This window comes from Elephantulus edwardii, unplaced genomic scaffold (genome assembly GCF_000299155.1).
Source record: "Elephantulus edwardii isolate Elephantulus edwardi_28Jun2011 unplaced genomic scaffold, EleEdw1.0 scaffold00026, whole genome shotgun sequence".
Lineage (NCBI taxonomy): Eukaryota > Metazoa > Chordata > Mammalia > Macroscelidea > Macroscelididae > Elephantulus > Elephantulus edwardii.
This window is the reverse complement of record NW_006399776.1, coordinates 22,555,379-22,569,031: the sequence shown is the minus strand read 5'-3', so window position 1 is coordinate 22,569,031 and position 13,653 is coordinate 22,555,379. Positions and strand designations below refer to the sequence as shown.

Genomic DNA, 13,653 nt, shown 5'->3' with positions numbered 1-13,653 from the left:
AAAGGAAGACAAAATTCACAATGCTGAGAATATCCAGCCTGTGGAGCAGACGTGTAAGTCAGATCAGTGGAAGCCTCTAAATGTCGAGGAGAAAAAGCGCTATGATCGGGAGTTCCTGCTTGGCTTTCAGTTTGTCTTTGCCAGTCTGCAGAAGCCAGAGGGCTTGCCCCATATCACTGATGTGGTGTTGGACAAGGCCAATAAAACACCACTGCGTCCACTGGATCCTGCCAGGTTACAGAGCATAACTTGTGGCCCAGACTTCACTCCATCCTTTGCCAACCTTGGCAGACCAGCCCTTGGCAGCCGTGGGCTCATGACGGGTGAGCCAGGTAGGGAGCTATCCCGAGGGCATCAGCCTGGCTTGAGACCCCGGCACTCTCAAGAGGGTCCTCGAAAAGAACCACGCAAGATCATTACCTCAGTGTTTATGACTGAAGACATAAAACTGAACAAAACCGAAAAGGCCTGGAAACCCAGCAGCAAGAGGACACTGGCTGACAGGAACCAAGGAGACGAGGATGCGGATGAAAGCAAAACCCAGGAACTGTTCCGCAGGGTACGATCCATCCTAAATAAGCTGACACCCCAGATGTTTACGCAGCTGATGAAGCAAGTAATGCAGCTGGCCATAGACACTGAGGAACGCCTCAAAGGGGTCATCGACCTCATCTTCGAGAAGGCCATTTCAGAGCCCAACTTCTCTGTGGCCTATGCCAACATGTGCCGCTGTCTCATGGCGCTAAAAGTGCCCACTACAGAAAATCCAACAGTAACTGTAAACTTCCGAAAACTGTTGTTGAATCGATGTCAGAAGGAGTTTGAGAAAGACAAAGATGATGATGAGGTTTTAGAGAAGAAGCAGAAGGAAATGGATGAAGCCGCTACAGCAGAAGAACAGGAACGTCTGAAGGAAGAGCTGGAAGAGGCTCGAGATAAAGCCCGGCGGCGCTCTCTTGGGAATATCAAGTTTATTGGGGAGTTGTTTAAGCTGAAGATGTTGACCGAGGCGATAATGCACGACTGTGTAGTCAAACTGCTTAAGAACCACAATGAAGAGTCTCTCGAGTGCCTGTGCCGTCTGCTGACCACCATTGGCAAAGACCTGGACTTTGAGAAAGCCAAGCCGCAAATGGATCAGTATTTTCACCAAATGAAAAAAGTCGTTAAGGACAAGAAGACGTCTTCCAGAATTTGCTTTATGCTGCAAGATGTGCTAGATCTGCGTCGAAGCAATTGGGTACCACGCAGAGGGGACCAGGGTCCCAAGACCATTGACCAAATCCACAAGGAAGCTGAGATGGAAGAACATCGGGAGCACATCAAAGTGCAGCAGCTCATGGCAAAGGGCAGTGACAAGCGACAGGGTGGCCCTCCAGGCCCATCCATCGGCCTTGGTCTTCCACTTGTGGACGATAGTGGCTGGAACACAGTCCCTGTCAGCAAGGGCAGCAGACTCATTGACACTTCACTTCTCACCCAGATCACAAAGCCTCGCTCCCTGGATTCAGACAATCTGCTCTTTGCACCTGGAGGGCGACTGAGCTGGGGCATGTTTCTCAATATATTTGACTGTGGTTGGATATTTGGGCTGTTTCCAAGTTCTTGCGATGATGAATAATGCCACTATGAACATTGGTGTACAAATCTCCATTTTCACCTCAGTTATAATTTTCTTGGGATGTATTCCAAGCAGGGGCATAGTTGGGTCATATGGAATTTCTATGTTCAGCTTTTTTAGGAACCGCCAAATTGCCTTCCAGAGTGGTTGTACCATTTTACAATACCACCAACAGTGTATAAGAGTTCCTATCTCTCCACATCCTCTCCAACATTTGTTACTTGCTGTCCTACTAAACTTTGCCATTGGTACTGGGGTGAGATGGTATCTTATTGTGGTTTTGATTTGCATCTCTCACTCTCTCCTATTGCCAGTGATTTTGAACATATCTTCATGTGTCTGTAGGCCATCTGAGTATCTGCCTCTGTTAAATGTCTTTCTATGGCTTTTGCCCATTTTGCAATTGTGTTATCAATCTTTGTGTGTGTGTGTGTGTGTGTGTGTGTGTGTAGGCCCTGTAGGATTTTGTGAACTTTTGATATGAGACCCTTGCCTGAAATGGTATTGCCAAATGTTTTTTCCTAGTCAGTAGGTTTTCTTTTCACTCTGTTGGAAAATATTTTTGATGTGCACAGGATTTAATCTTTAGAAGGTCCCACTAGTCAATTTTATTCTTTTCTGGTTGTGTATTTGAAGTTGTATTTTTTTTTCCACTAGATAAACAGGTTTATTTGAGATCGGGGGAGCCAGTCCTCTCTTCTCCTTGGTTCCAGTGGCATTGCCCGCAGCCTCAGACATCAGAGACTTAGCTTTGCAGCCAGATCACACTATAAGATCAGGAAGGGAGGTGTTTAGATGCTCGAGTTTTATACTAGTGCTACCCCATCACACCCCATCCCCTCACCCCACATCAGGTACAAGGTGCAGCCATGGGTCAAAATTGTCTTTTTAACTATACTGCAACACCATTCTTCCCAGTTTTTAATTTTTATTTTCTGATTAAAAGTGGCCAGTATCAGTCCATTTCAGTTCACTAATGTTTATCCTCATGTATTCCATTTAATTTTTTACAACTTTCAGTTCCTACATTCATATTTGTACATCCCACATTCCAGTTATTACTTGCAGCTGTTTCTCCTCACCTTGATTGACTTTCTTCTGGCACTTGAAACACCTATGGCATAGATTCCAGTATCACAGCAACTCATATTTTACCCTCAATACAGCAAACTGACAGACAAGGACTATACTAATAAGAGCAAACAAACAAGCTCACATAGGTACACCTAAGTTATACTTAGCAACAAGTTCAAGCTGGATTTAGAAGAGGCTCCACCGCAAGGGATGTCATTGCTGATTGTGAGATGGAACCTGGCTGAAAGCAGAGACTATCAGAAGAATGTCTATTTTATTTACTATCATTTGGCTGTGTGGAACATAACAAACTGTGGATGACACTGAGAAAAATGTGAATCCCAGACCACTAAATTATGGTTATATGAAACCTATAATTAAGATCAAGAAACTGTTGTCCAAATAGAGCAAGGGAATCCTGAATGGTTAAAAATCAGAAAAGGCGTGCATCAGGGTTACATCCTTTCTCCATGCCTATTCAGTCTGTACCCTGAGCAAATTATGTGAGAAGCTGGACTCTATGAAGAAGAATGTGGTATGAGGATCAGAGGAAGACTTATCAATAAGCTGCATGATGCAGGTTACACAATGTTGCTTGTTGAAAGTGAAGAGGACTTGAAGCATTTACTTCAGAAGATCCATGACTACAGTCTTCAATATGGATTACATCTCAACATCCTGACAACCTGATGACTGAATTGAAAAGCAGGGTCGTGATAGTTGGACAAAAGATTGAAATTGTCAATTATTTAATTCTTCTTGGATTTACAGTCAACACCCTTGGTACCAGCATTCAGGAGATCAAGAGACATATTATATTGGGCAGGTTCACTGTCAGGGACCTCTTCAAATTATTGAGGAGCAATGATGTCAGTTTTAAGACTAAGGTGAACCCGAATCAGGCCTTTCCTATCTCTTGCTATGCAACTGAGAGCTATACAATGAATAAGGAAGAATTGAGGCCTGTGAGCTGTGATGTTGGAGAAGAGATTGAATATCCCATAGACTTCCAAAAGAACAAACAGATATGTCTTCAAAAAAGTGCAGTCACAGTGTTCCTTAGGGGCACAGATGGTGAAGCTTCATCTCACATACTTTGCTATAAGGGGCTGTTTCTTGGAAAGGGACATCATACTTGGAGAGGTGGAAAAATCAGTGAAATAGAGTAGACCTTCACTGAGATGGATTGACACAGTGAGAACAGCTATAGGCTCAAGTGTGTCAGAGATGATGAGGATGGCACAGGATAGAAAAGAGTTCAAATTTGTTGTTTACAGGGTTGTTATGAATCATACTCGACTTGAAGGTGCCTCATGACAACAACAACAACAACAACATTTGCTGTTTGATTTCTTAACTGTTACTCTGGGGACTTTTGACAACTACAGTATTTTCTGCTTATCATGATATAACTTATTAGTCCAGTTGTAAGGACTTTTATTTTTTTAATGTTGAGATGTAATCCGTACTGCAGTCTTTGATCTTCATGAGTAAATGCATTAAGTCTTCTTTACTTTCAGCAAGTGAGATTGTGCCATCTTCATTTCACAGGCTTTTAGTGAGTCTCCCTCTAACCCTGATGTCATATTCTTCTTTGTAGAGTCCATTTCTCCAGATTATTTTCTTAGTAGCATATGGATTGAACTCACTCACTCACTAACTCATTGCTGTCAAGATGGAACTGATACTTAGTTGACCTTCCAATGAGTTTTTCAGAGGCTGCTAATCTTTCTTCTGAGCACTAGAGGATTTGAACTGTCAGGTGCTTTTTGGTTAGCATTGCAACTCCCTATAAACGATAACACTAGAGGTAAAAGATTACAACACCTTTCCTGATATATACCATACTGTATTCTCTTGTGCTGTTCAATAACTAGTTGCCTGTTTATTTTTCTGTGTGAGCACAATTAAGTATTCTAGAATTCCTAGTCTTCACAATGTTATTCATAAACTGTTTTAGAATCCACACAGTTGAATGCCTTTATAGAGTCAGTAAATACATATTTATGATATTATTTGCTTCCAGCTAAGATTTATCTGATGTCAGCAATAATATCCTTTGCTCCACATCTTCTTCCACATTGTTCTTGAATTTCTGACAGGTAGCTCTCTGTTGATGTATTGTTGCAACTACTTTTGAATTATCATCAGGAAAACTTTGCATTCATTTGATAGGTAATGATATTATTTTACAATTGCCACATTCTACTGTTTAGCTTTTCTTTGGGATGGGCACAACTATGACTCTCTTCTAGTTGGTTGGCCAGGTAATTGTGTCCCAAATTTCTTGTCACGGATGACTGAGTACCTCCTCCACTGCATCCAGTTTTTTGTAGCATTTCAGTTGGATTCCATCAAATGCTGAAGACTTGTGTTTTGTCTGTCTCTTAGGGCAGCTTGTATTTCTTCAATAGTATTTATTCTTGATCATATCTCTGTTCTTTATGAGCAATTATGTTCCACATGTAATGGATTTATTTTACTCTGATGCAAAAACCAAAAAATTCTACTACAGTACAAAGACCAATATATCGAAAGGTCATGAAAAAGTGGGATGGGACATGCAGGACGTGATGTACCAATTAGAGGATCAGGTCATTTCCTTTATAACAAGACACTGCATTATCGTTGAGGAACACATTTAAGGTAATATTGAGAAACTGATCTGAAATGTGGCACAAACAATTTCCAGGCTGCCTTCAAGTACCTCTTTTAGGATGGACTTTCAGTCTCTAGACTTCAGTGTGGAGAGAAGTACAATTATTTGGAAGAATAAAAAGTTCACACGTTTGAAATTTCACAGAAGATTTTATGGCCGAAACATCGTGGGTTCATTTCTCTTTACCTCAGGGCCAAATTGGATGCTCATATCATATCATATCATATCATATCATATCATATCATCATATCATGTTTCTATTTCAAACTCCATCCCAACCTTGTGACCTCTGGCATTGAAGTTCTTTCCATCAATTAAAGCTGATAGTGTCAGTTTGACTCCTGGCCGAAGGGTCTGAGTATAACTAAGTCCAATCAGGCTGGCATTATTTACTTTAACAGACAGAGAAATTCTATAATCGAGCTTGTATTTAGCAGCAATGCCAAACAAGTGTTGTTGTATGCCAGCTGTCCAAGAAGGTTTATTCAAGTTTCAATCTTCTCATTAACCTTCTGGTAGATTGATCTTCTAAACTTAGTGCCATCATTCACATAGATACCCAGCTGGAAGTCTGCAGCCTTATAAACCAGGGCAAAATTATTTTGTGACAGTTTGGATATGGCCATGTCAAAACTCATTTTGATACCCAACAAGACAACTTTCAAAAGCCAACACAGCCCAGACATAGATGGTTGATCCAGAAAAATCAAGGTCAATATTATTGCCAAGACTGAAACAATCCCTTTATAGGAGGCCTTCAACTTCCCATTCTTCTTTCCTATTTTCAGTACAAATATGGTATAAAGAGTCAGTTTTAATCCTTCAGCCAACTTATTCTCCAAAGAGAGTTCTGTTCTAAGAGTATTATCTCTGTTCCATTTTTGGGTGAAGGTCAGTCCATAGTTACAGACCTTATATTTGGTCTCTAGGTTGCCTAATGCTTTCCCTGTATCAGTGTAAGCATGACCAGAAGTAGAAAATTCCACTCTACTTCAAGACTTGGTTTTTAAGTCCATTTTGACCGTGCTAAACCCATAGCCTTTGTTGAAGACATCCTTAGCAGCTTTTCTTAGGTGACAGTAAGTCCATGCATTACACATATCTGTGACCAGCCTCCATTCCACCAGGGCAACGATGAAGGTCTTCTTCAAACCAGCACTACCCATGCCTACCCTTACCTATCTCTAGAAGTAGTTGAATATCAGCTGGTTATTTTTTGATAAGGTATCCCGTATTCTTTCCATCTTCTTTTGTTATTTCCTGTGTGTCATTTAATATTTTGCCCATGGAATCCTTTACTACTGCAACTCTAGCCTTGAATTGTTTCTTCAGGTCTTTCAGTTTGAAGAGTAGTGAGTGTTTTCCCCTTTGGTTTTCTAATTCCAAGGTTTTGCACATGTAATTTTAATACTACTTAAGCCTCCTTTTGAAATCTTCTCTTTAGCTGTCTTACATCATAATTTACCCCATTCATTTAGCATCTCTGTATTATAGAGCAAGTTTCACAGTCCATTCTGAAATCCATATTTTTTCTATCTTTCTAATGATCTTTTGGTTTTTTCACATACATGTCCTTGATGTCTTCTAATCACTTGTATGGTCTTTGGTCATTAGTATTCAATACATTAAATCTAATATTTTTTAAAACAATTTAAAAAAATATTTAATTTGTATGTGTGTGTGTGTGTACTGTTGAATCAGACCTGACTGGTACAGGATCTGGTGGATTCAAACCACCTACCTTTGGGATTGTAGTGCAGCTTCTTGCTACTAGGCCACCAGAGCTCCTTAATTATTATTATTATTTTTGTTTGTTTGTTTCAGACACTTTGCTATAATTAATACTTGCCAGAAAATGAAATTTGACATTATTTACAATTATACCACCATTCTTGGAGTTTGAATATCACAGGCATAAAGGTGTGCCACAAGAAAGCCTTTTATTCTTCCCAGTTTTATATTTTAGCTATGATGTCCAGACCAAATTGTTCTTAACAAGTAGCATTTTAAGGTCCATTCAATCCAAGAGTTTCTAGGTCTTTGAGTCTATTCATTTGCAAATGGGAGTGGAAACTTGAACCAGAATCTTCATTGCCTTGTTATGTGATATGAAATCTTTATATGCTATCCAATTTCTTTAAGATAAAAGGAGTGACTCACAGCAGAGCCACATAAGATGAGAAAGTTGCATATGGAAGAGATCACATCTTCGCGCATCTTCCACTTCATTTCCTCTGGGTCTAGCTTCGGAGTGAGGCCCTTCATCGAGAGCATTGTAGTCTTATCTCCCTGCTACCAGGTAGGCTCCTCTGCTCTCTTCAAGTGACCGCCTTACCGAGCTCCTTAATTCTTGAGATGAATTCTACATTCAGGTTGGGATATACTCAAGGTGGTATTTTGACTCTTTTTTTTTTTTAAATTATTTTGGTTTGCTGACAAAGTTTGTATACACTGTGTTTTACACTACCCTTCATTCACATTGTGTTTCTTACAAGGTATTTTGACTCTTATAGTTGTTGTTGTTGTTAAGTGCCGTTGAACTCATAGCAACCCTATGAACAAAAGGCCTCAACACTTGTGTGACTTTCATCCTTTCTCCAGGTTCATAGGGTTTCTGGAAGCAAGCTATTATGGAGTGGTTGCCACTCCTGTTTCCAAGCTTGTTTTAATCGGGGAGCACCACCAAACACTGTCTGCCATGGGTAACCGTTAACACATTTGACACATCAGTGTCACAGTGTTCAGCTTCACAGCGACCACAAGTTACCTATGTATGGCAAGTGGACACACCAGGGCTATATGACCTAGAAGAATGTTTGAACAAAAACAATGAAAAACAGGGCTGAGGGCCGCAGATTAGAGTCACCCACCTTTGGCTTGGTAGCATCACTTTCTGTCCACTAGGCCAACTGATCTCTCTCTATGTTGGTGTTACTAAGTTCTGTCAAGCTGTAGGCGACTCATAGCGACACTATGAACGAAAGTCCTCAACACTTGTGTGACTTTCATCCTTTCTCTAGGTTCATAGGGTTTCTGGAGGCAAGCTATTAAGGAAGTGGGCTTATAGACTTGTTTTAATTTACTTCAGCTTTGACTTACAGCTTTGATCTGAGCAGTTGGTGGTCTATTCCACATTTAGATCCTGGCTAGTGAAGTTGATTTTTTCCATCACCTGTTTGCACAGATATGCTTGATTTGATTCTTGTGTAATCTGTTAAGTGAAGTCCATGTGTATAGTCATTGGTTATGATGTTAAACATAACATTGGTTATGTTTAGTGAATAGCCATATAGTACTCACAGACATATTTTAGCTCTTACATTATTTATGTAAGCTTCCTGGTTAGCAAAATTATTTGGGTTTGACAGTTAATTGAAAAGGAAGCTCTGGTTCTACAAAGATGGCACTGAAAGCAAAGAAGGAATCCCCTGCCCCTCCCAAAACTGAAGCCAAAGCAAAGTCATTAAATAAAGGCCAAGAAGGCAGCCCTGAAGGGCATCCACAGCCAAAAAAAAAAAAAGGAGATCCGCACGTCACCCAACTGCCAGCAGCCTAAGATGCTGAGACTCTGAAGGCAGCAAATACGCCCAGAAGAGCGCCCCCAGGAGAAACAAGCTTAACCGCTATGCCATCATCAAATTTCCCCTGACCACTGAGTCAGCCATGAAGAAGATAGAAGATAACACACTTGTGTTCATTGTGGATGTCAAGGCCAATAAGCACCAAATTAAACAAGCTGTAAAGAAGCTCTATGACATTGATGTGGCCAAGGTCAACACTTTGATTAGGTCTGATGGAAAGAATAAGGCCTATGTTCCACTTGCTCCTGATTATGATGCTTTGGATGTTGCCAACAAAATTGGGATCATCTAAACTGAGTCCAGCTGGCTAATTCTAAATACAAATTTTTCTCACCCCCCAAAAAAGAAAAGGGAGCTCTGGAGGCCTAATCTATAGGGAGTTGTGCTGCCATCCCAAAGGCTGCCCCCTCTGGCCTTTCAAATCCATCATCGACTCTCTGGGAGAAAGATGGGCAGTCTCCTCCCATATGAAACCCTATGGAGGGTCACCTGTGTGTTGATTCTGACTCAAAAGCAATGAATTTGAATTTTTGAGTGTCAGTGGAAAGGTTGATGATTTGAACCCATCCAGGGATGCTGTGAAGACAGATCTGGTGATTTAATTCTGTGAAGATTATAGCCAGGAAAATGGTTTGGAATTCTTTCTACTCTGTAATGTGTGGAATTACCACCAGTCAGAATTGACTTGATAGCAGTTAGCTTGGTTTGGTTTGATTATTATCCATGTTGGAGTCCCTGAATGGGCCAAACAGTTATGTGCTTGGTAACTAACCAAAATGTTATTATTTGAAAGGATTTGGAAGATCCTTGGAAGAAAGACTGGTGATCTGCTTCCAAAAGGTCAAAGCCATGAAAACCTTATAGAATGAAGTTCTACTCTACATACTCATGGGTTTGCTATGGATCCAAATCAATTTGACAGAAAATGATTTACTGCATTTCCTTGCAAATAAAGTGACCATACATATTATGCAAATTGTGTACAGGAAACTAATGGATGGCAGGGTTACACAATTTAGAAAGTAAACGATATAATAAAAGCATCATATGAGTAAAAAGGTGATATTACCTATATACCAATTCTTTGAAAGGAATCCTGGTGGTATATGGCTACATGTTTAACACTTAACTGAAAGGTCATCACTGGTTTGACTCCACCAGCAACTCTGAAGGCGAATGGCTTGGCCATCTACTCCCAGGAAACACTATGAGGCAGTTTTTTTTTTTCTTTATTGTGATTTGAGTGAAAGTTTATAAAGCAAATTGGCTTCTAATTCAACCATTCATACACATTTTGTTTTATAACAAATATAATACCAACAAAGTAATCACACTGTTCCCACGTCCTCCCCATGATTCTTATTTCCCTCAATCCTCCTATCCTACCCCATCATGCCTTCTGTGTTTTATCCTTGTGAGAATGCTGCCCTTGTGACCTTATGTGGTTGATTATTTTAAGGAGTGAGTAGGCTAGTCTATGGTTTGGAAGTTAAGCCACAGGAGTGACTTTTATTCCAGGTTTGAAGGGTAACTAAGGGCTATAATCTCGGAGAGCCTACCATTTTCTCTCAGACCAGTAAGTCTGGCCATTTTTGTTTTTTAGTTTTGTTGCACATCTTCTGTGTTGTTTTTGATTCCCATCGAGTTGAGTATGACTCAGAGCGACCCTATGAACAAAAGGCCTGAAGCCTTTCTATAACTATTGACATTGATCAAAACTCATAGAGTTTTCAGAGCTATATCATTTAGGAAGTGAATGCCACATTCTGTCACATGGAGCCCTGTATGAGTTGGAATTGACTCAATGGCACACAGTAACAAATTCTCTGAAGTAAAATGCCTTTGAAATCCTTAGGGTAATTTCTATTTCCTGGCTGTATTTTAACTAATATAGCTAAAAACTTGGCCAGTTATTAATGATAACTTAATATGATGTTGTAGGGAGCTCTGGTGACATTATCTGCAGGGAGTTGTGCTGCCATCTCAAAGGCTGCACCTTTTTGGCAGTTTGAATCCAACAGTAACTTGGAGAGAGAAAGATAGGACAGTCTTCTTCCAAGTGATCTATGTTGTTGTTGTTATGTGCCATTGAGTCACCTATGACCCGTAGCAAACCTATGTACAGCAGCTCTGAACCCTTCCCTGTCCTGAGCCAGTCTCACTAATTCCGATACACCTACCCCTATTCCCTAGTTACTGTATCATTCCATCTCATTTGGGGTTTTCCTCTCCTGTGCTGTCTCTCCACCCTTCTGGGCATGATATCCTTTTCCAAGGACCGTTCTCTCCTGGCCACATGCCCAAAGTATGTAAAATAGAGCTTCAGAATCATAGCCTCCAAGGAGATACTTGGTTTCACCCTCTCAAAGACAGACCTCTTTGTTTTCTTGGAAGTCCATGATATGTTCAAGACTCTTCTCGAGCATCACAACTCAGACATCGATTCTTCTTCTGTCATCCTTAGTTATTGACCAACTCTCAAAGCATAACAAGTAACTGCGAAGACTGTGGCCTGGATTAGATGCACCTTAGTCTCTAGACTGACATTGTTGTTTTTCAGCATGCTCGAGAGGTCCCTGGCAGCAGATTTTCCCAATGCAGTTCGTCTTTTGATTATCTGACTGTTGGTTTTAAGAGTGTTGATTGTGGAGCTGAACAAGCTGTAATCGTTAACAACCTCAATCTCTTCTAGTGCCAACCTTGCTGTCTCAAACACAACTCATTCCCACCACTCCAGTCACAGAATCGATCCATCTCATTGAAGGTCTTCCTCTGCTTTGCCTCCACTCTGCCAAACATGATGTCCCTCTCTAAGCACCAGTCCTTCCTTGCAACATGCCCAAAGTATGTCAGACGAAGCTTCAGAATCCTTGACTATAAGGAGCATTCTGGCTTCACCCTCTCCAGGACAAACCTGATTGTTTTCCTAGCTGTCCATGGTATATTCAACACTCTTCTCCAGCACAACAGTTCAAAAGCATCAATTCTCTTTTTAGTATCCCTATTCACTGTCCAACTCTCTGATGCATAGCACGTAATTGCGAAGACTATAGCCTGGATCAGGCACACCTTAGTCTCCAGACTGATGTCGTTGCTCTTCAGTACTCTTGAGAGGTCCCTCACAGCTGACTTTCCCAATGCAATTAGTCTCCTGATTTCTTGGCTGCTGTTACAAGAGTTTTGACTGTGGAGCCAAGCAAACTATCTCAATTTCTTCACCATCCATACTGATGCTTCCAATTGGCCCAGTGGTGAGAATCTTTGTTTTCTTGATGTTGAACTTCAATCCATATTAAGTGCAGTGAATTACTTAATATGACTCTTCTATCAGTGGTTTTTGTAACTTTCACCAAATGATTGGCTAGAACTATACAAGCATGAGACATTGTAGTCCACCAAGGGGATTGGAAAGCTTGCTAGTAATGTAAATAAGGTATATGCTACCATTGTGGGGTTGTTGTTAGTGCCATTGGGTTGAGTACAACTTATAGCAACCCTATGAACAACAGACTTCAACCCTGTCCTATCTTGTGCCAACCTCATTATCTCTGACACACTTTAGCCAATTGCTGTGTCAGTCTGTCTCATTGGCAGACAGTCATCCTCTTCTTTCACTGACCTTCCACTTTCCCCCAAAAAAACCTCACCTAGCACAACTGCCCGTGTGATTTACATCCTCTGAAAACCCACTGGAAGGTCAGCTATGAGTCAGTTCCGACTTGATGGCATAAAACAACAAAACAGCAGGATGCCCAAAGTATGTGAGATGCAGTTTAGCCATCCTTGCCCAAAGGAACACTCTTGCTGCACTTTTCCCAAGATGTATTTGCTTGTTCTTTTGACCGTCCATGGGATATTCAGTACGCTTCTTTAATACCACTCAGAGGCATCAGTTCTTCTGTCATCCTTATTCATTGTACACCTCTTAGTTGCACAGCAAGTAATTGAAAAGACCAGGACTGAATCAGGTACATCTTAGTATTAAAGGTGTTATCATTGCTCCTCAGTAATCTGAAGGAGTCCCTGACAGCAGTATGTCTCTTCATCTCCTGACTGCTGGTACCGAGGGTGTTGATGAAATTGTTGACAATGTCAGTATTTTCTCTGTTGTGATATTGCTTATTGGTCTAGTGGTGAGGATTTTTGTCTTCTTGATGTTGAAATGCATTCCATATTGTTGTTTTTGATATCCTGCAGTAAGTGCTTTGAGTCCTCCTCACTTTCAGCATGCAATGTTGTGTCAACTACATAACAGAGGTTGTTGATGAGTTTTCCTCTGATCCTTCTTTACCTTGTTTCTTGAATGATTTGCTCAGCATATAGATTGAATAGTTATGGAGGAAAGGCATAATTCTGACACATTTTTATTGATTTTAAACCATGCAGTGTTCCATTACTCTGGGCAGTGGCTTCTGGATCTAGGTCTAGGTTTCATATGAGCTTATACATAGACCCTTGTGGAGTAGAACCATGCAGATAAGGTGTATAGAACACTAACTTGAGATTGGTTGGTTTTGCCATACTGCAAGCCATCCCAGAGATGGAAAAGAGAGATTTCAGCCTTCAAAAAGCAAGAACCAGGAATGTAATGCATCGTTTGGACCCGGAATCTCTGTGCTGAGGACCTTTTTTATCAAGTAGAGAATGAGCAGTAACACTGGAGATTTGTGAGAATTGATGGCAAAGAAATGGTGGCAGCAGAACCAGGAGACCAGCTC

At 40.8% G+C, this 13,653-nt stretch overlaps 1 protein-coding gene and 1 pseudogene across 1 annotated transcript in view; one reads left to right on the top strand and one right to left on the bottom strand.

Annotated features, from left to right (window-relative positions):
• LOC102854889 (eukaryotic translation initiation factor 4 gamma 1-like) overlaps nucleotides 1-1,992 on the top strand; it is a 5,552-nt gene extending 3,560 nt beyond the window's left edge. Inside the window, exons 2-3 of the mRNA XM_006883301.1 lie at nucleotides 5-1,577; nucleotides 1,967-1,992. Of these exons, the coding sequence (XP_006883363.1) occupies nucleotides 5-1,577; nucleotides 1,967-1,992 (1,599 nt within the window). The remainder of the gene's footprint in view (nucleotides 1-4; nucleotides 1,578-1,966) is intronic.
• Nucleotides 1,993-5,603: 3,611 nt separating this feature from the next.
• Nucleotides 5,604-6,454, bottom strand: LOC102854492 (annotated as a pseudogene).
• Nucleotides 6,455-13,653: the final 7,199 nt, after the last annotated feature.